This window comes from Nicrophorus vespilloides, unplaced genomic scaffold (assembly GCF_001412225.1).
Source record: "Nicrophorus vespilloides isolate i.1.1-1 unplaced genomic scaffold, Nicve_v1.0, whole genome shotgun sequence".
Classification (NCBI taxonomy): Eukaryota; Metazoa; Arthropoda; class Insecta; order Coleoptera; family Silphidae; genus Nicrophorus; species Nicrophorus vespilloides.
In genome coordinates this window covers 119,831-142,418 of record NW_017098574.1, presented here as the reverse complement: position 1 = coordinate 142,418, position 22,588 = coordinate 119,831, and the positions used below count along the sequence as shown (strand labels likewise).

Below are 22,588 nucleotides of genomic sequence, written 5' to 3'. Positions count from 1 at the left end.
CGAGCCGAGGCCAGTTTTCCGTACAAACAAACATCCGAGATTCGCGATCCGAAATGCGCCAATTCCACTATTTTCATTGCATCAGCATCGAGGAAAAAAAATTATATATCTTTAAATTCTCTGAGAAATCTGTTTACATTGGAGTTTCAGCAAAGCGGAAATATCATCATCATCAACAACGTTACGATTACAACTGCTGTTATTATTACTTCTGCTACGGTTGCAACACGATATCCTTAAAAGGTTTGTCCTCATCTGGCCTCTCTTTCGTGATGTAGATGCAGATTCTGCCATTTATTATTCGCAGCATGTGTGAAGCAGAAACTCTCTCAACTAAGTGCACAGACGTAATCGAGATTGCAGCGCGCACTGCAACCTAATCTCTCCTCAATATTAATCAGAGAAACCTCGTCAATTGCAAACGAACGTAGGTTGAAAACGATCGTCATTAAATATGAACAATAACAACAACAACGTCGGAGGAGGAAGAAAAAAAAAGAAATCCATTTTATTGCCTAGACTCAAGTACAAGCTTCGTTCGGTCTTGTTTATTGAAACACTTTGGAATTTAAATTTTCCTATGTGAATGTGCAACGAAGCGATTCAGTAAATGCATGAATTGATTGAATTATTAATTAATTGTTACTTTATATGTGGGTAAATATTTATTTGTTTTTATAATTAATTTAAAAAAGTTGCAAATTTTAAACAAAAATTAAAGTATAGAATATTTAAATACAAAAGTTACTTTTTTTTAAATTAAAATATCATTTCAGTGATTATTTATTACCTTAATGATAATGATAATCATTTTTTTTTTCTTATATTTATAACTGTCTTCTGTAAGATATAAAAAATGTATATATAATTACAAATGTTATTAAAAGGAAGTAATGTACAGGAAGAGAAAAGGTAATTTTATAAATCCATTACAATTCCAACGTTATTCCATTCATAAGTGACTTAATGGTGGGATTTCAAATAAGTCTTTCCTGAGAAAGACGAAGCTTTTTGTCGTTTTTTATGCATTGTTGATTTCTATTTGTAAATTATTTGTTTGTACTGCAAGTTTATAGCTATATTAATTTAAAGAAAACAGAAATTTATGAGTAATTTAAAATGGGCAGGAAATAAAATATGGTTATATTCATTCACAATTCCATTAAAAAAAGTCCTTTCAATATTTAATGAAAAAATATATAAAATTAACAAAAAAAAAATTATCAAATGTTCATTTTTTCAGTCGAGAGCCAACAAACAATGATAGTTGAGGGCCCATAAACAGTGTTAGTTGAGGGCCAAAACAATGTTATTTGAGGGTCCCCAAACAGTGTTTGTTTAAGGCCCATAAACAATGTAAGTTGAGGGCCCCCAAACAGTGTTTGTTGAAACTCCATAACAGTGTTAGTCGAGGACTGAAAATTTCATTCAACGACTGACAAAGACATATTCATTGATGCTTCGTGTCATTCTGTCTACATCTCTTTCTTGTTTCTAAATTACCGCCAATAAAGCTAAAACAAAATGAAATTAACATTGCGACCACGTACGGTCGGAAAGTAACAAATAAAAAAAGAGAAGTCGAAGAATGAGCGGTCCTCGTCCTCCCACGCAACGCAGAGAACTACACTCTTCCCACCTCTCCTCACCATCCCGCAGCACTCAACAATGTCCAGTTTTCGACGATTAATCTTCCGGATTCGAGACGACGACGTCTGAGCGGAATCTTAATGAATATGCCCTTCCAGTTCGATAATTAGCGGCGGCGATGGGGCATTATCGCGACTCCTCATCGATCTAGCTATAGCTAGCAAAGGACCTCAATGTAAACCCGTCTATTTATAAATCCTACGGTTTATTTATAAATCCTCCGGATAACGTGTGTAACGCTCTCCACTTTGCCTCTCATTATCACTAATTGATTCCGGGCAATCGCGCTTTCCGCTGTGTTCCGTACCATTAAAACATGCCGGCTACTTAATATTATCATGACCAATAAAACCACATGACAACCATCAAACGTCTTCTATTGGTTATAATTGAAGGAAATCGATACGGATGACAATTTAGATTAATGGTTATTGCGTTTTCAGACGAACCACTTCTTATTGTGTTTTGTTTGTTTGCTGCTTGCTCACGTTCTTCTTATTCTTCAAGTAGCAGTCATCTCCAGACAGAACGAAACGGAAATGAGCTCGAAGGATGAGAGAGAGTGAGTGAACATGACAAGCTTCTAAGCGATTGGGCTCGTATTTAATAGGTATTAATCATGCACAAGCACAAAGATGCTCATTTCCAGACGCAAAAACAAATTAATTAAAAAAGAGATAAGATTACTTAAGATGAATATTATTCTTGCATTGTAACATAAGTATTAAGACAAGTAAAATAATGGTTCCTTTCTTTTTTAAAGTGAGTAAATCGAGAATTAAAATAAACTTTGTTTCTTCTTTCATTCGCTAAATAATATTTTGTGAAAATGTTCCACTCGAGCTGCGACTTTGTCTGCTAATTGGAGTACTTGTTTTGTTTGTCGGCTGCAAATCGTTCTTGAGACTGAGCTATGTATCCACGTGTCTTTTATGAGTATCGGACCAACCGTAATTGGAGTACTTACGCTTCTTGTATACATTTTCAAGCAAATACCAAAAAAATAACTTTATAAATCACATAAATGAAGGAAATTTTATTTTAAAAAATTGAAATAAATATTTAACTACTTAAAACTTATATTATAATTATATTTTGTTCAATTATTCCTTATTTCAAACTAAGTACAGCAATATCATAGACCCGCTTCGATCAGTCCTGATGACAATGATCTTTTTTTCCCATTACACAATCAAGTTTCTTTTTGTGAGTTTTTTTAAATTTTATTTAGTTCCTCAATTAGTCCGGAATTGGTTAACGTATTATCAAGACTTATTAATTATTTATATAATTGAAAAAATACATAAATTACACAAGGAAAAATTCAACATTTATATTTCAATTTTATTACGTTAAAAAAAGAAATGTTCACAACAGTGAATAACGAAATTCATTATAATCTTGGAAACGCAAGAAAGTGATCTTTAATTCCATTAATGTATTTGGTCTTGCTTTTGTTTTTATTTGTGTACTGAAGGGAAGATCGTAGACCTTCTGTGAACTAAAATGTAAAAGAGAAGAAAAACGAATGCAATTACGGAAGAACAAAGGAAATCCAATGCCGAAAACGTACCCGAAATTAATTATCGTGAAGTCGGCCGCCCGGATATCCGAAAGTGTTAACGCCAAAAGGGAGCGGTGCCGTCCGACCGCTTAAGAACTCCTCTCCGGTTTTTAATTACAATAAAACGAATTTAATTAACTCCGCAGCGTGCCTTAAACGGTAACTGCCACATAATAATCTAACTAGCTTTGCAGGTATCGCGCAATAAGAACATATATAATATGTTTCTTCTGGTAATGGATTCTATTTTTAAATGTTTCTAGAATCAAATGGAAGATGGCGTTGTAAGTTGGAACTGCCAGTCATAAATATATGTCATATTGTCACACTATGCGTGTTATGAAACTTAAATTACTGTCAACTACTAAGTACATATAGCGCAATTGTCGTTAGTACACCCTAACCCCGCTTTACGTCGTTTTTATTTGCAACGTGCAACGCGCTCTGAATATTCTAAAATGTTTAACGTCAATCAAATAATGTCACATCTTTATACTGTATGACTCATATAGTGTAGTTGTAGCATTATGTAACTAAAACTAAATTATTTACTACTATGCTTGATGAGCCTGCTACTTCATATTATAAACCCCGCTTTACGTCGTCTTGGACTACTTGTCTTCTCTTAATGAAAAGTTTTTCCATTACGATTTTAATATTTCGTTCGTAATATTGAAAATGTAAATGTGAAGATTGTCAATACCATGAAATGTTTGTTGAAAGTTTCTTTGGTTAGGAAACACTTGTTAAAGCTATTGTATCTTCCTTTTTTTTCATCATTCTGTGAACTATTTTAGGTAGACAAGAGTCCAACAAAAGGCCTTCTCCCACGTACTTCTTTTCTTCTCGTTTCAGAAAGAGAAAATTCGTAGTATCGTGTGGCAGCTGAAGGTTGAATTTCAGCTACCTGAACTAGGTAAGAATTTATTTGCCAAACAACCTGCTCTAGAAGGAAATAATCCCAAAAGGACGTTTCGAAGTCAACAAGAACGCGAAGACTCGAAAAGGAATGCAGAGCAGCGTACAGGGAATTGGAGACGACAAAATCAAAAAAAAAATATGTAAGAGTTACATTCATCAGAATAATTAAGTCTGATGAAGAAGGAGAGTAAGGATAGTAAATAATAACTTCCTCTTTCTGCGTACGAAGAATTAAAGAACATTAAAAGTGGAAGCGTGTCGGGGGGGAATCGATTCCTTTGCGACCGTCCATTTGTAGAGAGAGCTGAGCCCTAAGTGATATTGCGCACACATAAAATTTATATGTGCATAATAAAATCAAGCGGAAGGGTTGTACGTGTGCACACGAAAGCACCGCATGAAGAATAAAAAATAAATAAAACGGGCAAGGAAAATGCACAAGAATCGTGGGGGGAACACACACGGAACAACAGCACAGGAAACACGAGACGATTTCAACAAAATTTTATCTACCTGAGATTTACATCGAGTTTCTTCTGTAGAATAAACAAAAAAAAGTATATACATTCAATATGCTCAAAGGACGAACTTAATTTTACACTTCCATAATAACATATTGTTCGAAGAACCCTTTCGAATTGCTGTATAACAATACAATCTTCAAACGCGTGTCTTTCGATTAAATCAAAGTGAGCACAATGCAAAATTTCTATTGACCTTGAAACATTGTTAATATCTTGTATATCTATAATAATGTTGCATTTACACTGTGTGAAAGACAATGTGTAAATATTAGTTAGTACCAACTTAGAAAATTAGTCAAATTACTCTGAAATTTAAGTCACATGTCATAAAATTACTCTAAACTTTTGATAGATATTTATGTCATATGCAACATTATATCAATTCAATAGAAATAAGCTAAATAAATATACAGTATTCGCTTTGAAAACTTCTAAATAAACTAAGTACATAAAAACATCGGTTTTATATAATCCATTACCCGCACTATGCGAGGTTTTGCTGTTTTCGATTATTCAAAGTAAAATTATGTGTAGTTATTAAATTAAAAACTTAGATAAAAATTAATTTGTCTTTCAAACTAAATTAGAGTTAATTATTGAACAATAAGAAAAATTACAAAGAAAAAAATAATACATACTTTTTTTCAGAGCACGAAATCTTGTTAATTCGTTCATTTGAGCATGGTGATTCGGGAACTACGAGTATAATTTCAAAGAGCCATTACTCCTTAAAAGCGATCATTATTGGCCATAAAAAACTACATATAATGTGATTATCTTTTTTTTTTCTGAAAATTCCTGTAATTAAAAACTTTATCGTGCGTGTGATAAAAAGCAGTTTCGGAGGCGCTCGAAGAAAACAATGAGAAAGAAAGCGAAAAAAGAAGTAAGGTAATTGCACATATAATAAAGTCATTATATAGATGAAAAATAATAGAAAAAACTGTTTCAGCGAATGCAAGAACCGAGCAAAGTGGATCAAATAATTGTGTTAAAACAATCTTTTCGTATGTTGGATTCAGTGGATTCTTTAATTTATTTTATTGTTGTAGGTATAATAAGAAATTTATATAATTTATTAAGAAATAAATACAAACATTTATATAATTTCTAAAGAAAGAATCAATATAATTTCATGTTAGTTTTAGAAGTTATGCTTAGATTAATAACCAATAGAAACTGATGAATTTAAAATTAGAAAATCTTGAGGATCTTAATGAAAGTCAAAGTATAAATTAGATATGAAGCTTCAGAAGAAATCTATTCAATTAAGATCATCGGGTATTTCTAGATATGATACAAATCTACAAAATTACTTAATAATTGACAGCTTCAAAATTGATGGTTTGAAAATGCAAAGATCCAAAGGCAATTTCAGCGTGCAATACTGGCCTTCATTTGAAAAAGGTTCTTCTTTTTTTTTTAGAGAAGGTGAAGAAGTACAGTTCGGGATATTTCAGGTAGAGCCATTATTTCATTCTCATTATCGTTCGAGTTTTGGTTCAGTTCAAAGAATTTCGAGCTGAAAGAAATTATGCGCGCTCGACTCGAAGCGACGCTCTTCAAACACACACACAAACCATTCTCTCATTTCGTTTTACATCCATAACCCGTGAATTTCATACAAAAAAAACCTCAATTTTTATTTTACATTACATAAAGCAATGAATAAACCTCACCTCGTTTCATGAAAAATTATTATTTACAATTGGAAAATATATTCAATTAATTTTCTTAATACTATTTATAATAAAAATTTGATTCTTACGGCTTATTATTGTTTTGATGAATACCGCAAAATGATATATCCTATTTAAGACTAATAAAAACTAATAATAAAGCCACAATTGTCGGCAATAAATTGTAATGAAAAAAGATGAGAGATATAAAAAAAATATTTGTCTGGATTAGTCCATTAATATAAATTACTGAGTGTGATTCAACCGAATTTCTGAAGTGGGTTTTTAAATGGAAAATAAGCGAGTCTCAAACTCGGTATTAATAATCTAATTACCAATTTTATAGCGTCGCAACTGACATTTTTTTAAACTACAGTTTTAATTAATTTTTCAATTAATTCATATATACGACTTTTCTTTATAAAATATAAATAATTTATAATTATAGCTTCACATTTTTATTGTATAATCAAATGGGAACGAATTTTATTCATTTAATAAAAACACTAGTTGATAAAATTTGAGTTAAACTTGTAAATCAATTTTATTTGAATTTGAAATTTTAATTTGTAATCAAATAAGTAAACAGAAACAAAAAATATATAAGAAATACATTTCTATATCATTTATATTTATATAATTTTATAATTGTTGACCATGAAAAAACAACATAATTTTATATACCAATTATAAAATTGATGAATACTTATTTTTAAACAATTTTTATATAGTATGATTCTTAATTACGCTAAAACTTTGATAAAATTTGTTTCTTGTTATAAGGATTAATTTTTTAAACAAAAATAATCATTGTTTACATTTAAAAAAAATATAATTGTAAAAAAGAAATTAACTGATAGAAATTAAAAATCTAATAAATATTTGATTAATGAAGAAATAATAGCTTCCAAATATATGTTTGTTTATGTATAAATTAATTTGTCAAGTTGTTTATGTAAATATTATGTTAATATGTCGTTAAAAGTTGTAGTTTTTGTTAGAAGAATTGACTTCAGATTGGATATGTGCATTGTGTATAAATAAATTATTAAATTTGATTATAGTTCTATGAATTTTTACTTTAATAGTAAACATAAATTAGTTAAAATGTAATTGAAAATGAATAAACTTAAATTCAATACGGTTTTAGACAATAGTAAATAAAAAGAAAGGAAGTAAAAAGTCGGCTATAAAAGATGACAAATGTTGACAAGACGGTGAAAATAAAGACGAGCATTATTTATATTATTGTAAAAAAATGCATAAATTAGATCACAATAAACTCCATATGAATGAAATATTTCGCTGCATGTTTATTCTATAGTAAATATATAAAAGTAAGCAAAAAAGGAGGAACAGTAAAAACTTGTATCCAAATATCTTATCTTTTGTAAGTGCTGAAACATTAGTGAAATGCCGATAAAAGGAAGAAGCATTTAATTTATGCTTTCAATAAATGCATACATTTTTATGACTATAAGCTTTTGAATGAACCATTTAGGTTTTATTCAATAGTAAATAATGAGAAGCAAAAATAGTCGGAAATACTGTAGTCAAGGTGAGTTTTATTGTATGGTTATTTCCGAGTAAACATTAGTTTTCAACCAAAAGTGAGAAAGAGATAAAAATCGATTAATGCAAGATTTTTGTTTGCCTGGCTTTGGGAACCTGTTTTTTTTTTTGTTGTAGGTACGTGTGTATATATTCATGTATTCCATTGATGATTAAACTTCGTCGCTATCAGTGGACGTTATCGTGAAGTTATTAAATCATATAAAGTAATTACAATGTTAATGTCGTGGCTTGTATTTCACGTAGCCTCCATACGTGTAGATGTACGGTTTATGGTCAATAATGATAATGGTCGATTATAAAAATATATGAAGGGGGAGAGGTGAAAAATGAAAGAGAAGAAAAAAAAAGATGATTGGTTGCTGGAATAATAGATTGGGATTGAAGGCGGCAATTTCAATGGAATGGTCTCTTGGCGTGAGGAGGGACCGCACGCAGGCGAAAAAATGTGGCCTTCGGGGAAGAAGAACAACACACACACACATACAGCAACCCAAAAAGAAGAAGTTGAGGATGAAGGATAACCGTTCTAGGTAGACGGAGATGAAAACGTAATATCGGCCGATGACATTTTTTACATTTTGTTGTTTACGTTTTAATTAACTTTTTTGGATTGCTTTTTCTGTTGTTTGAAACTGTGATGGGTCGAAGGTATATGGGGGTGTTTTAAACAACCACTTACCGCGGCAGATGGGTGCCTGGCGGGGGTCGGGTACATGGCTTGGCTTGTTCAAACCACGCTTGTTCACTTATATCACCGTAAATACATCACTGTACCACCACTTGGTAAAACACTGTACGCACACCCGGATGACCAAAAGATCTCTTTTCTTAACGTATTAATCCCAACTAATCACTGCAATCTTCTTAACAACAATAACAACAAACAACAACGTATATGTTTTTCTCTGATCACTGTTTTATATGTTTATTCACTTGTCTGCGCTTCCTTCACAACTCACGGTCGGTCCTTCCTCCAAAAAATTGGCGCTCAAACTAACGAGAATGCAACAACACCTAGGTTTTTCTGTGCTCACTCTTTCTATATATATATTTTCAGGAGCGGAGTAATCCAAACGTGTCGTGAGGCACCCGCGATCGTCGCATTCTGATTCAAATTTCACAAAAATGCCAACCTAACTATTCGCACTTGTAACGCGCACAATCCATTGTTCACGCCGAAGAAACGACGCGCCGATTCACCAATACACATATACACACGACGGTATCCAAGTCCTGGCTCATCTGCACAACCCCGCGGCGGCGGGAGACCAACAGAACCCACGTGGTTGTTTGGTACATACGTCATCCTGAGGGGAACCAATCATGCGCCCTCCGAAGACCTAACCACGCCCACCGTGTACCAGGCAGCTGCACTTCAAGTCAACGTTGACTGCTTAACCAATTTAACCAGTCCGAACCATACCGCGCCATCTCTCCACAACCACCAAAACCTATCTATCATATAACAGTTTCCTAGCCGCTCGTTCACAGAGCTTCGACCGGGCCTCGCGAACAGTTGTCCTTCACCGAGATCTCCTCGTTCCGCAGTTGTCCATCAGCTGCAGGCTGCAGCGGTAGCTGTTAGCGATGTTGGTGTAATAGCCTCCATAGAGTACACACTCAGTTTTCGGGCTTTGTTTTTCCCAAACAGGAACCAGTTTACTCACTGTGCACGGAGAGGTGTTTTGCCAATTGGACAAACAGACCATGGATTACAAGAGCGTCGTCTACAATGCGGCGCGCGATGGCAACCTTAATAGGCTAAAGGTAAGGGACCTATCGTCGAACTAGCCCAAAAGGACAATGCTCGTAGGGTGCATAACAAAAACCTTATTTTAACCAATCGATCCTCACCTACAAACCGAACAAAAACATCCCATTTTTTCGCAAATCATTATTTTATTTTTTGAATCCTCCTTATCCAATCCATAAAGTAAAATATGGAACACTTCTCTCCAATGCACCGGAGAGATTATCATCTTATTCAGCTGCTTAATTTATTATCTCGGCGACAGTGAAAGTGTCAACATGAAAGTCGCAGATAATTTAATTATCTACACAGTAAAGTTTTTATCCATACTGAATAGATATAAAAAATATATATAAGAAACGAATGTACAGGATTTCGCCCGGACGACAAACTAGAAATATTCTAAATTTAAAACTCAATAGCTGCTGATCTTTAAACTTGAACAGCATTCCAAATTACACTAATAAACATAACCTTCAAACAAACAATAAAGAACAAGATTTGTTATTTATGTAATCCTCGTACAAAGAACATTCTTATTTTTATTTGAAAAATTCCCTATTTTTTCATGAAATTATTGCAATTGTTAAAGTACAATTTGAAATATATATATAAATACTAATTCAAATTGACGTTAATCTCGCAAGTTGACAACTCGAAAATGTTTTATTGATGAAGAATTTGAATATAGATTCAACTACATTCTTATACTCATTACATTGCACATTTTATTTATGATTAAAGATTTACTTTGATTAATTAATTTAAAATGTTTCTTTTTTATTGACAATAATTGCAACATCTATTGAAATCTATAAAGAAAAACTACATAATTTAGTACAGGACAAAAACTATAACTTCTTTTAGCTTAAATAATTTAGCAAATCTAACATTTTCAATTTGTCAAATTAAGGTCAAAAAATAATTAAAAATAATAATATAAAATATGTATTGAAGTCAAATTTAAAATAAATGTTTATGTATATTTTTTTTTCTTTGTAAAATTTCTTTTGCAAATAAAATTATTTATTACAGAATTTTCTATTAATTGAAAACTTATGCCTATGTAAGGTATACAATGCTGAAGTTCAAAGTGAGTTTCTTCGATTACTATACACTCGTTATATGAGAAAGTTGCTCAGAAAGTTATTGCTGTTTAAAGGCCAAACACCCACATTTATGTTTATGGTAAAAGCTGTACATTACATTTATTAAGAAAATAATTACAATTGATTTAACTGTCTCTTAATTAAGATCAGAGCTTGAATATTCATTATTTTGCAATTATCTACATAGAATCTAAATTTGCTAGATATATTTAGGTTCAAATCCCAATTAATTTTATTATTTCTATTTACATTTATGTTATCTAGTTAGAACTAATTATCTTTTACATTTTTTTTTGTATTGAAATCTTGATCTTATAAATTTTAGTAATCTTAAGATTTTACATATCTGGAATACTTTCAACGATTAGAATCTAGATTCTAAACAGTACCGAAATTTGTTAATTTTTTTAGTTAAATTTTCAATTTTACCATTATCTCTCGTTATATAAAATTTAGGATATTCAGAAAAGATGTTTCACTTAAAATTTCTTTAAATATTTATGTATTACCACAAGTAACTAATTGTTGAAAACAGGTAAATATTCCTAAATGATCTAAATTTGTTATTCAGTACACGGTTTTTTAGTCCATAAATTATACTTAATTGGCTTCAATTATTTTATGAGCATGTTAAGTTACAGTACGAGCAAACTACAAACACACGAAACAAAAACGAAACAGGTCATTCATTAAATAGCCAAGGTCCAAGCGAAAACATAACGAACGTAAATACAAAGTGTGGAAGTTTTCTTGCTCCACGCGATGAACGTAATAATTTGGCGACACGATAATCTACACCGCAAGCTAATCATTTTGGTTTATTTATAAACCACAATGGAGACACAATGGCTTCAATATGGAATAATACTAGGTTTCCTTCACGATTTCCAAACTCGTTCCCATAACCTAACCCAATAAATTCACCGTTGTTAATACAAAGTAGAATTTTATTTGTTTATTTTTTATTGTATTTGTTAGATTCAAAATATCATTAAATTTGTTTTATTATCGAACAGATAATAAAATATTTGTTGTCACTAACAAATATAATGTTTTTCTCGTTTATCTAATACTCGATAATTTAACGGTGATAATAAAATAATATCACCGTTAGTGAATAAATATTTATGTTTTTGATCCAAGAGGAATTCATTCTATTTCATTTATTTATAATAATAATAGTAGATTAGTCTGATCCATGTCATTGACTATTTAAGGTTTAGTAGAATGGAGATCATATTTGCTCTATCTAGATCAGACACGATTTTCTAGTAGTAGTAACACAAATGCATACAATGCAACTCGAAGAAGGTCAATTAGCAGTTATCTATCGGTTAAGAAAGAAAGCTACCTACAAACGTAGCATGAATATGCATGAAAAATGATAGTCAATCGTGCTTTATACTTAGAAATATACAAAAATAATCAATTATTCACCTATTTTATTACAAAACTTAATTGTAATTAGTATACACTTTTACTTATCTCAAATTTTATATTATGATAATTGTATCTAAACAATTGGTACAAGTAATGTTATAATGATATTAATTGTACCTGAAAAGATCATCGATATTCTATTGTTTAGAGTAAAACCAGTGTTTTATCTGAACCGTGTTTTATATCTACGCCTATGTTCTTTATATTCACATAGTATGTAATAACTCATTTTTCAAAAATATTTCTTTTACATCTATATCAAATAGTACAATATACTGTCGGGATTTTGATACTGTTGGCATTTTGAAAATGTCGTTATTTTGATACTGTTGCAATTTTGACAATGTCAGGATTTTGATAATATAGAGATTATGATACTGATACTGCATTTTGACAATGTCGTGATTTTGATACAGTCGGGATTTTGGCAATGTCATTTGATACTGATGGCATTTTGAAAATGTCGGAATTTTGATACTATCGAGATTTGGATAATATCGGGGTTTTAATATTGTTGTTATTTTAACAATGTCGGGATTTTGACAATAACGTGATTTTGATACTGTTGATATTTTGACAATGACGTGATTTTGATACTGTTGGCATTTTGACAATATCGTGATTTTGATTCTGTTGGCATTTTGACAATGTCGGGATTTTGATAATATCGGGATTATGGTACTCTTCGCATTTTAACAATGTCTTGATTTTGATACTATCGGGATTTTGATAATATCGGGATTATGATACTCTTGGCATTTTGACAATGTCGTCATTTTGATACTGTCGTGATTTTGACAATGACGTGATTTTGATACTGTCAGGATTTTGTTACTGTAGGCATTTTGACAATGCCGTGATTTTGATACTCTCGGGATTTCGATAATATCGGGGTTTTGATACTGTTTTTAACAATGTCGTAATTTTGATACTTCCGGGATTTTGATAGTGATGGCAATGATAATGTCGGGACTTTGATACTATCGGGATTTCGATAATATCGGGGTTTTGATACTGTTGGTATTTTAACAATGTTGTAATTTTGATACTTCTGGGATTTTGACTATGACGTGATTTTCATACTGTCAGGATTTTGTTACTGTGGTCATTTTGACAATGTCGTGATTTTGATACTAAACAAATTGGTACAAATAATATTGATTGAATAATACATTTATTTGATAATTTTTCTTACTACGCTCAATTATTTGTAATTTCTGAAATTTCTGAGTATATCTGTTATGATAATTGTACCTAACAAAATCATACTTATTTGTAACAATTTTCTTATCTATTTTTGTTAACACGATTAATTAATTGTAATTTCTGAACTCTTATAATTATATCAATTATTATAATTGTACCTAAAAAATTATGGCAAATAAAATTTGATTTATTAATAAAACTCTTTGACAATAAGCTTAGTTTCTAACAATGTATTATTTCTACGAAACAGCGGTGTTCTTAGTTCTTTGTTACTAGTTATAAATCATGTAAAGCAATATTTATTACAGCTATAGATCACAGTAAGAAAGTTTTGAAAGGTATTACATTTAAATGCGTATATAATTAGTGTACCCTGATATAGGCCATCAACTACAACAAACTCGTGGAAGTTTCTTGGCTTCACGCAAAATTGCTCAGATCATTATATTTATTTATAAGTTATAGTAAAGATACAATAAGCATTAATAATTATTTATACAATAAGTCCATTATACAGTTCATAGTGAAATTAGCATCAAATAAGAAAAATATTCATTCCAGAATTTAAAAATACAGTTAATTAAATTCCTTAAAAAAGAATATTTTTGATAAATTATTAAAGTGAAATAAAGAACTTTGATACCAGTTATAAAAGCTCGCAACTCAATATAGGATTGCGTAAAATTGTCAATGGGTCGCAGTACAATTACAGACAAATATGTTGAATCGCGAGTTGGAGAAACTCTGTTATTTTTTTAAAATAAAATTACATATGTGTTTTTAATAAATATTTTCAAATTGAATTTTATTTCTATGAAGGCCATTTATTATCAATCCATTTGTAGTTACAACACACAACTATAACGATTATCATGTTATTTATAGAATTGTCGATACATTGAAGTAATCTTCATAATAATTACAAAAATTACTGTATAATTCAAATCTAAACGTATTACATTATAATATTTTTACAGCTAAAATTTTCATTACAGGATTGTTGCAAAGCGCTATTGACCAATGGTCTTTTGACCGGTATTAGTATGAATATATTGTATTTTTTTTAATTAATATATGAAAATTAATGCAGTGAATTAATAACTATATATATAATAATTTTAATATGTTTTGTTTTATGCTTTGGTCAACTTTGATTGGAATTGGAGAGCGCGTAACAATAATTTATTATTTTTATCCTCTCTATGAAATGTTAATGTGATTGATGCGGCTTTTCGGATTTACCGTGAAAATTCAATTGTTGCGGCTGAAAATTTGTTTATTCGATGCGCACGGATTTGGCTTTAATGCGGAAATTGTATTTGAATTCAGAATTAATTATGGTTTAAAGCCCGTCGCAATTAATAATGCAAACTGGGTGGTTGGGGCGGAATTTGTTAATGGTTTATGCGCCATATTATAATTACCGCAGAATCTCGAATATAATAAGCATAGTTTGCACTTAAAAAAAACCATTATAACTATCGTAAGATCTCGAGTATAATACGCAGAATTTTTTACTCATTTTAACAAATAATTTTTTAAAAATATGGTTAATAAAAAATAATGAAATAATAATATGGGAATTTCAGTTATATAATAAATTTTTACTTATGCGTGTTATACACGAGTATGAATTATATTCAAGATTTTGATATATGCGTTGAGGAATTGTATCAAGGAGGATAAAATGTGGTTAATAAAAATGTAGTAATTATATTACTACAGGAATTATATAGGAATTTCAGTTATATCATAAAATTTTACCTTCAAATCAAGTATGCGTATTACAATCAAGATATTTATATACGCGTTGAGGAATTGTATCATGAGAGGAAAATATGGTTAATAAAATATAGTAATTAAATTATTATACGAGTGCGTATTATATACGAATGCGTATACTATTCAAGATTTTATAATGTATGCGTTGAGGAATTGTATTATGAGAGGTAGCAAGAGAACGTTCGGAATGTTCCCACCTATGTTTGGCAACCTGACAATGCTGTGTTGATGGACACGGGGACTGGACTGCACCAAGTAGACTTGTCAATTGATTAATGAAGCAGATGCTGCTGAAATTAGTTTGGTCCTGCGTGTTGAGTGTGATTAATGTGGAAGATGTCACATATTGTCGAACGAAACAACAAGGAATTTGCCATTGCTCCAGAATTTACTTTATACACATATTTAGTTTTTTATTCGTTTGCAGGAAATAACATACATCTGAAAAGCAGACGTCGCGATAAACAATATCTGCAGTCGCAATAACATCGACTGCATGCAAAAAAATATGTTTTGCTTAATCAAAGTTTAACAACAGTAATAACATTGATATATTCATGTTTATTACGTGAATAAAATATTAAAATAATATATTTTATTACTAAAAAGTTCTAAAAAATGTACCACAAAAATTATAAATTATAGTAATAACTCGCTTCTGCCAATATCCTGGATTGTATGAAACCGGATTAATGGAGATATTAAATAAAATAGACATAAACAAGAGATTGCTTCTCGGTGCTTGCAGTAATAGGGCCATTGTTCTTCACAGATGGAGACTCAAATGAATGAGGTTTAGCATATGGACCTTCAGCCAAGTCGATGGACAATGACAGTGTTAAGGATAGCAGATTCATAGTCAAAGAAAGTTTCAATAAATGTGATAATTTTTACGATTTAACTGAATTAAAATAAAAAATTTAAAATCTTTTATTATGCTATAAAAAGCTAAAAAATCTAAAGAATGATTAAATTCTATAAATATAGAACTTAATATTTTTCTTGTTGAGTCATCGTATACTTTCATTATGACGATAACCGTGTTTCTATGATTTATCAAAGTATTTATTATTTTGGTCACGCCATCGTTAATACTTGGCATTCGAAGTTATTCTTTAACGTCAGGCAGATTGTTTTGGCAATTCCTCAATTTATATCCAAATAATATAGAATAACTCAAGTATTTCGAGAAATATAAAATATTGTACAGTTTTATTGATCATATAAGTAATCAGAGACACTTTTTGGGACTGTGCGTTACTTATACTTATATGAATTAGTTCATGAAATTGTATGGTAATAATTACTTACTATAAAAGTGTATCCAGAAAGTAGGTTCCGATATGTAAAATAAAATAAACTAAGTTTTAATTTTCTTCAACTAAATTTTCAAATTAATGTTAAATAATTTATCAACAGAGCGTTCAAAATTCATAATAAATATGTGCGAATAATTATAACTGAACAATGTTACAAATTTTTCATAGAATTTACAAAATATTGTTTTTAATTCTTAATATAAAATACATATTAAAATTTGCTAAATTTATATTATTATATAAGCACAAAATTGTTTACTGAACATAGAACTTTTCAATAAGGAAATTATAATATACAAGTATATCCAGAAAGTAAGTTCCAATAGAGTACAATAACATTTTTTCAGAACTGATTAAAACTTAAATTATTCCTTACCAAAACTTTCATGATAAATAAATTATAAGTAAAAATAATTGGAACTTACTTTCTGAATAATGTTTGTAAATTCAATTAAATATTTGTTTTCAATTGATCATTTAAGAGCTGTCATGTCAATTTAATTGAAGTAAAATGTGAACGTAATAAATTTATGTACAAATTGTACACAATTTAATTAAGGTTTTTATGAACAATCGAGTTTGCATTCAGTAATTTGTCAATTATATGTCATTAATATACTTGCATACACGATTAAAATATGTAAATACTCGGCTGCATGTCAATACTAATGATTGGAATCGTCTGAGAAAATTGATCACGAAGTTTCTCCAATTTAATTAGAAAATATGAAAAACGTCTCTCCGCAAAGTGTATTTCTCCATCGCTATTTATCAAAAAACACTCGATGCAAACGTTCTAATTCCAGAAATTGCACCAAGGACCCCAAAAATAAGAATAGTTATTAACCTGCTTCAGTTCTATGCGAATTTCTTCGCGTATTAATAGCGAAATCCTTGCTACGCGCTCGAAACGAGAATTATTTATTTATGCTTGAGGCGTTTATTAAGGTTGTGCATTCCCTCATACGAAAGGACATCAGCACTTTCTGGATGCGCGCCAACTCCCAATTGATGGTATTTTCGGAGTGGAGGATTTGCATTTCGAACAAAGCGAATCCTGCGCCGTCTCGTCTAACGGGAATCCTTTAACATTGCAGAAATGATATGCACTTTATTTTCTATTCCCTTCCGTGATTAAGACAACAAAGGCTGCGGAACGAGAACAAGGATCAAGGCCAACCTCTAAACGCATTTCGATTTCGCGATTCCTTGAATTGTCCTCAGGTCATTTCCAGTTTACTTTTTCTTCTTCGCTTCGGGTTTTCTCTCTATAAAGACGACATTGCTCCTTATACAATCCGGAATGGGTTTCAGATGGAATCTTCAAGCTGTAAAGGAAAAGAGCATTGAAGAAGAAAAAAATGTAGTAGTATTCCTAGACTAATGACTCGTATCTTTTATATAAATTACTTCTAATGGAGATTCCTTTATGATACTTCTCAATTTATAGACCACTCGTAAATAGTCTCAGAAACGATAGGTTCGGAATGAAAAATTATAACAATTCTCGATTCATTTATGATCTAACATATTATATGAAATTAAAGTACAGCAATATCTTGTATAGTCCGGCTTCGGATTCAATATAATTCGGTTTGAAATTTTCAAAACAAAACAAGCACATAAAATAATTTTTGAAATTTAAAATATTCTCTTTGTGTTATAAACGTAGAGTTCAATAAACTGGTATTTCTTCAGTCGTTGTAGGTCTTATTTGTTTTTCGGAAATGTCTCGAATACAGATGTCATTTAATCTTCTTTCACATTTTTTCTGACCTTCATTGAACTTTAGGATTAATACAAGGAGCTTCGGTATTTTGCCTGATATTGGTGATTTATTTATCTCAATATATTTCAATATCTTTTATAAAGTAAACCTTGTTTTTTAACATCTACCTATAAATATACATAAAAGTATATTTCAAATAAATTATTTATCTTTGCTATAGTATCTATTGGTTTCTTATCTAATCTTGGTGTTTATATGAACATCATTTCACTATTTAACGTAAATGTATCCAAAATAGGAAGAATAAACGAATTCATTTCTTTGATATCCATAATTTCCAGATAATGTTTTTAACTCAAAACAAAGTAACCTGATCTGAAGCTAACCTAACTTAACAAATCTAATCTAATGTTAACCTATCTTAACCTAACAAATCTAACCTGATTTCATCCTAACCTAACAATGTTTACCTAATCTCAAGCTTATGAACCTAACCTAACAAATCTAACCTGATCTCCTGTAAACCTAACAAAACTAACTCGAAGTGAAGCTAACCTTTCAAATCTAACCTATCAAATCTAACTAATTTTACTTTATATCGAGCTAAATCAAGATAACAAATCTATTCTTATCTGGTGTAAACCTAATAAATCTAACTCAAACTGAAGTAAACATAACCAAACAAATCGAAGTTGATCTCATCCTAACCTAACAAATCTTACCTATCAAATCTAAACTGACCTAAGGCTAACCTAACAAATGTCACCTACCAAATCTAACAAATTTTACTTTATGTCGAGCTAATTCAATCTAATCTCATCTCTTGTAAACCTAATAAATCTAACTCAAACTGAAGCAAACCCATTTCCAAACATAACTTTTAATGTAACTAAATCATGATTCTGAGAACTAGTTTAGTTTAATATAACTAATTCTTTATTTTTTTTTTCATAATATAAACAGATTAACCCTGAATAAAAAAGCAGATAAAAATATAATAAAACTTTGTACACCAAAATGTAAAACATAATAGACTATTACCCTAATGTTAACAAAAAGAGTAGACAAAGCTTCAGTAGTAATGATGCTAAAATTTACGACTGTTAAAAGGAAGGTCCAATGCGCAGCGAAATGTGAAGAAACTCGTATCAAAGACCGTGTTGATTCATTAATTCTAATTTTACCTTTTATAATTGCCAGCTGTATTGCTTTTCTGGAAACTACGCATATCCTCTCTCCGCCAGTAGCGTGGATGTATTTTTAAATCCCCTTTTGTACGGCCGTTAAATATAAACCGGGCAACTCACACACATCGCCATCTAATTATTCCCAACCTCGAACAATAATTCAGCCTTTAAACGAGAGATGAACATAAGGAAGATGTGGACAAAGGAGGAGAGAAAAAAGTAAATTTAAAAAAAAAGTTGCAGAGGTTGAAAACCTGAAAGCTCGTAAATAATCTTTTAATTGCCAGGTAATAATAATAAGAAACAACAGCGATGATAAAATAAAATATGACACAATATGCAGATTTTTCGGTACACCTTTTGTAATACAATGAGACCATTTGAATATTGGAACGAAGAGGATTGCACAAAACTACATTGAATTTGCATGCTATTGTATGCTCATTATTTCGAATTAGATTTGCTGCTGTTGCTGTTGTCGTTTATTTCTTTTCTTTGCTTTGCTTTCTTTGCGGCTCATCGTTTCGCAGCCAATATAAATTCCGCGTACGCAGAGTTTTTATATCAAAACAGTGCCAATCATGAAGAAGGACGTGTAATGAAAATGAATATCTTGATGCACCTCGGACGGGCTATACTCAATAGTCAGGTATGATTTCTTTTATTCATACAAATATTTCGTAACTAAATAATATGTCTGCATGATGATGACAAATGATACATTCCATATTTAGTATAACATTCATTAATACTCGTTCATTACACTCTGTAAAGTTGATTCAAGAATTAATATATTTTAAATTTTGTCTAAATTACTGGTAACAAATGTTGTGATCTCAACTTGATCAACTTGATAACTTGATCTCAAGCTAACCTAGTAAATATTACCTGATCTCAAGCTAACCTAACTCACGACCTAATTCCAAACATAACTTAATAATTGTAACTACTGATATCTGTAGTATTTTGGTGTTACAAGAATATTCCAAATGTTTGTTTTTTTTTTGTTATATTTTTATCTATTGATATCTAATATATAAAAACTTACTAATTTATTGATTGATTTTTAAAATTGTTGTCTAATTACTAAATATTTTCGTCCAAATTTTAAGTATTGAATTTCAAGATGATTTTATTAATATTTATATAGGTTTGAACCTCGAACTGTCCGGATTTATTATAAGACGGTGTAAATTTCAAAACAAACTAAATTTTAATTAAGCAAAAAAAATAATAAAATCTAAAAATTAGTTTTATACATAAATGATCGTTTTTCCCATTATGTATTCAAGACTTTTTTTAATGCAGTTCTATTAGTACTATTATATGATTTATTAGGTATTAATTGAATTAAGAGTTGTCCTAAAGTTTATATAAGATTGCGTTGTTTTAATTTTTTACGAATTATTGTCAAAAAATACTTTTGTATTATTATAATTATAACTTTATCAATTTGTTAATTTTAGATACATTTATGATTTACATTTTTTTATGTTTCAATACATTTTTGATAAAAATTGATAATTTATTATCATAAATATTTTGAAAATTTGTTAAACATTTCGTGTCTTGTTTACGTTTTATAAATTATGAAAGTTAAACAACTTTTGTTTCTGCTACAACTTTGATGGTGATTTTACTATTTGTCTAATTTGTATAATTAATCCGAAGAAATATCTAAGTATAAGATATTTATTATTTCAGTGGAATAAAATATTATTTATAAATAGAAAATATTCAGTATTTCACAAATTTAGAAAAAAAAACGAAAACTCAATTTCTCAACCGGATTTCTTTTATTTTATTATTTTTTTGCAGCTCGTGAAAGTATCTTATGTTCATTGAATCCGAAGATTTCGGAATTGCATACATTTCGCGTTTCGTGTTTTTGGTACGTTAATCGCGAAACGAATAGCGATAATTATGCTCGCTAGTTGCATAATCCCACCTTATTTGCACTAACACCCGGCAGTTTGCAAATACAATTATATTACCATTTACTTCTAGTCCAGTTATGCTAATGTCAGCAATAAATTGCAGAATCGAGTTGCTAATTTGGCATCTATTTGTTTTTGTCAATAGTAAAATAATTTATTGAATGCAGGAAATGTCTTGTCAAAAGTTTACATAATACTGAACGTGTATATGCATTGATTTTGAAACGTATTAAAAGTCTATGGAAGTAAGATAGTTTTTAAATGTCAACGAAATGCAAGAAAACAATTTATTATATATTGTTTTTTTTTAAATAAATTAATGTATATGTCAATCACGAACTAATTATAACCAGTTTGCTTAATTAATAAAAACACATGTAAGATTGCTTGATATTAAATTAGTATTTGTAATTATAGTATTTTAGTAAATTTTTGCAATGTTTTTCTAGTTCTTAGTTTACTTTACTTTCTCAATCGAATTGTGTCTATAAATCAAATCATGAAGCATTGAAATATTTCAGTTGCTGATATTTTTGATCTGTTGTTAAGTAGATTTATTACTAAAGCAAATGTTTTTTTTCTGATCCTTTTTTACTATTGTTTATTCTTAAGTCTCTTTAATGTGATTTACAATAATATTTCTTTATAAAGGGTGTCCCAAAATTAATGCAAGACTTGTGCAGAAAAGTGTTGGAAACAAAAAAAAAATGCACAAAGGGCGGCAAATTCAAATCTTGCGTTAATTTTGGGACACCCTTATTTCACTGTATTTTTTTTCTAATATTACATTATTGTAGTTATTCTTATTAAGAGTTTATTGATTTTCATACTCAGTTCTTTAATTTTATATGAAAATTTATTGAAAAAACTAAATAATAATTAATATTCTGGATTAAAAATTACCGTTCTGTCTCACCTATAATTTCAGTTCTGAGAAATCATATTTTATTCATATTCTGTTAACCGAAAATTTACATTTTTAATGAAAGTGTAACGGTGCAAATACACGCTTCACTAGTATTTCGTGGATCAGAGAAATGAAAGCCAATCTACTCCACATAGAAAACTGGAACAATTGTCGATTGATTTCTTTTCATACATTACATTTTAGAAAATATCTCGAGACTCGTACGAAACGAAGCAATTAAATGTTATATAAATTATTTTTTACATTGAATATACGCTACATTTCATTTATTCATTACATACTCTAGAG

The 22,588-nt window shown here is 30.0% G+C and overlaps 2 protein-coding genes across 4 annotated transcripts in view; one reads left to right on the top strand and one right to left on the bottom strand.

The window, feature by feature from the left end:
- LOC108562790 (protein groucho-like) overlaps nucleotides 1-9,164 on the bottom strand; it is a 114,006-nt gene extending 104,842 nt beyond the window's left edge. For 2 of the 3 annotated variants that reach the window (XM_017921227.1, XM_017921229.1), the window contains exon 1: nucleotides 8,593-9,164. In XM_017921227.1, the coding sequence (XP_017776716.1) occupies nucleotides 8,593-8,628 (36 nt within the window). In that variant the 5' untranslated portion in view covers nucleotides 8,629-9,164. The remainder of the gene's footprint in view (nucleotides 1-8,592) is intronic. The other variant, XM_017921228.1, reaches the window with a different exon arrangement.
- Nucleotides 9,165-9,432: 268 nt separating this feature from the next.
- Nucleotides 9,433-22,588, top strand: part of LOC108562792 (protein fem-1 homolog CG6966) — a 66,936-nt gene continuing 53,780 nt past the window's right edge. The window contains exon 1 of the mRNA XM_017921231.1: nucleotides 9,433-9,680. Within this exon, the coding sequence (XP_017776720.1) occupies nucleotides 9,621-9,680 (60 nt within the window). The 5' untranslated portion in view covers nucleotides 9,433-9,620. The remainder of the gene's footprint in view (nucleotides 9,681-22,588) is intronic.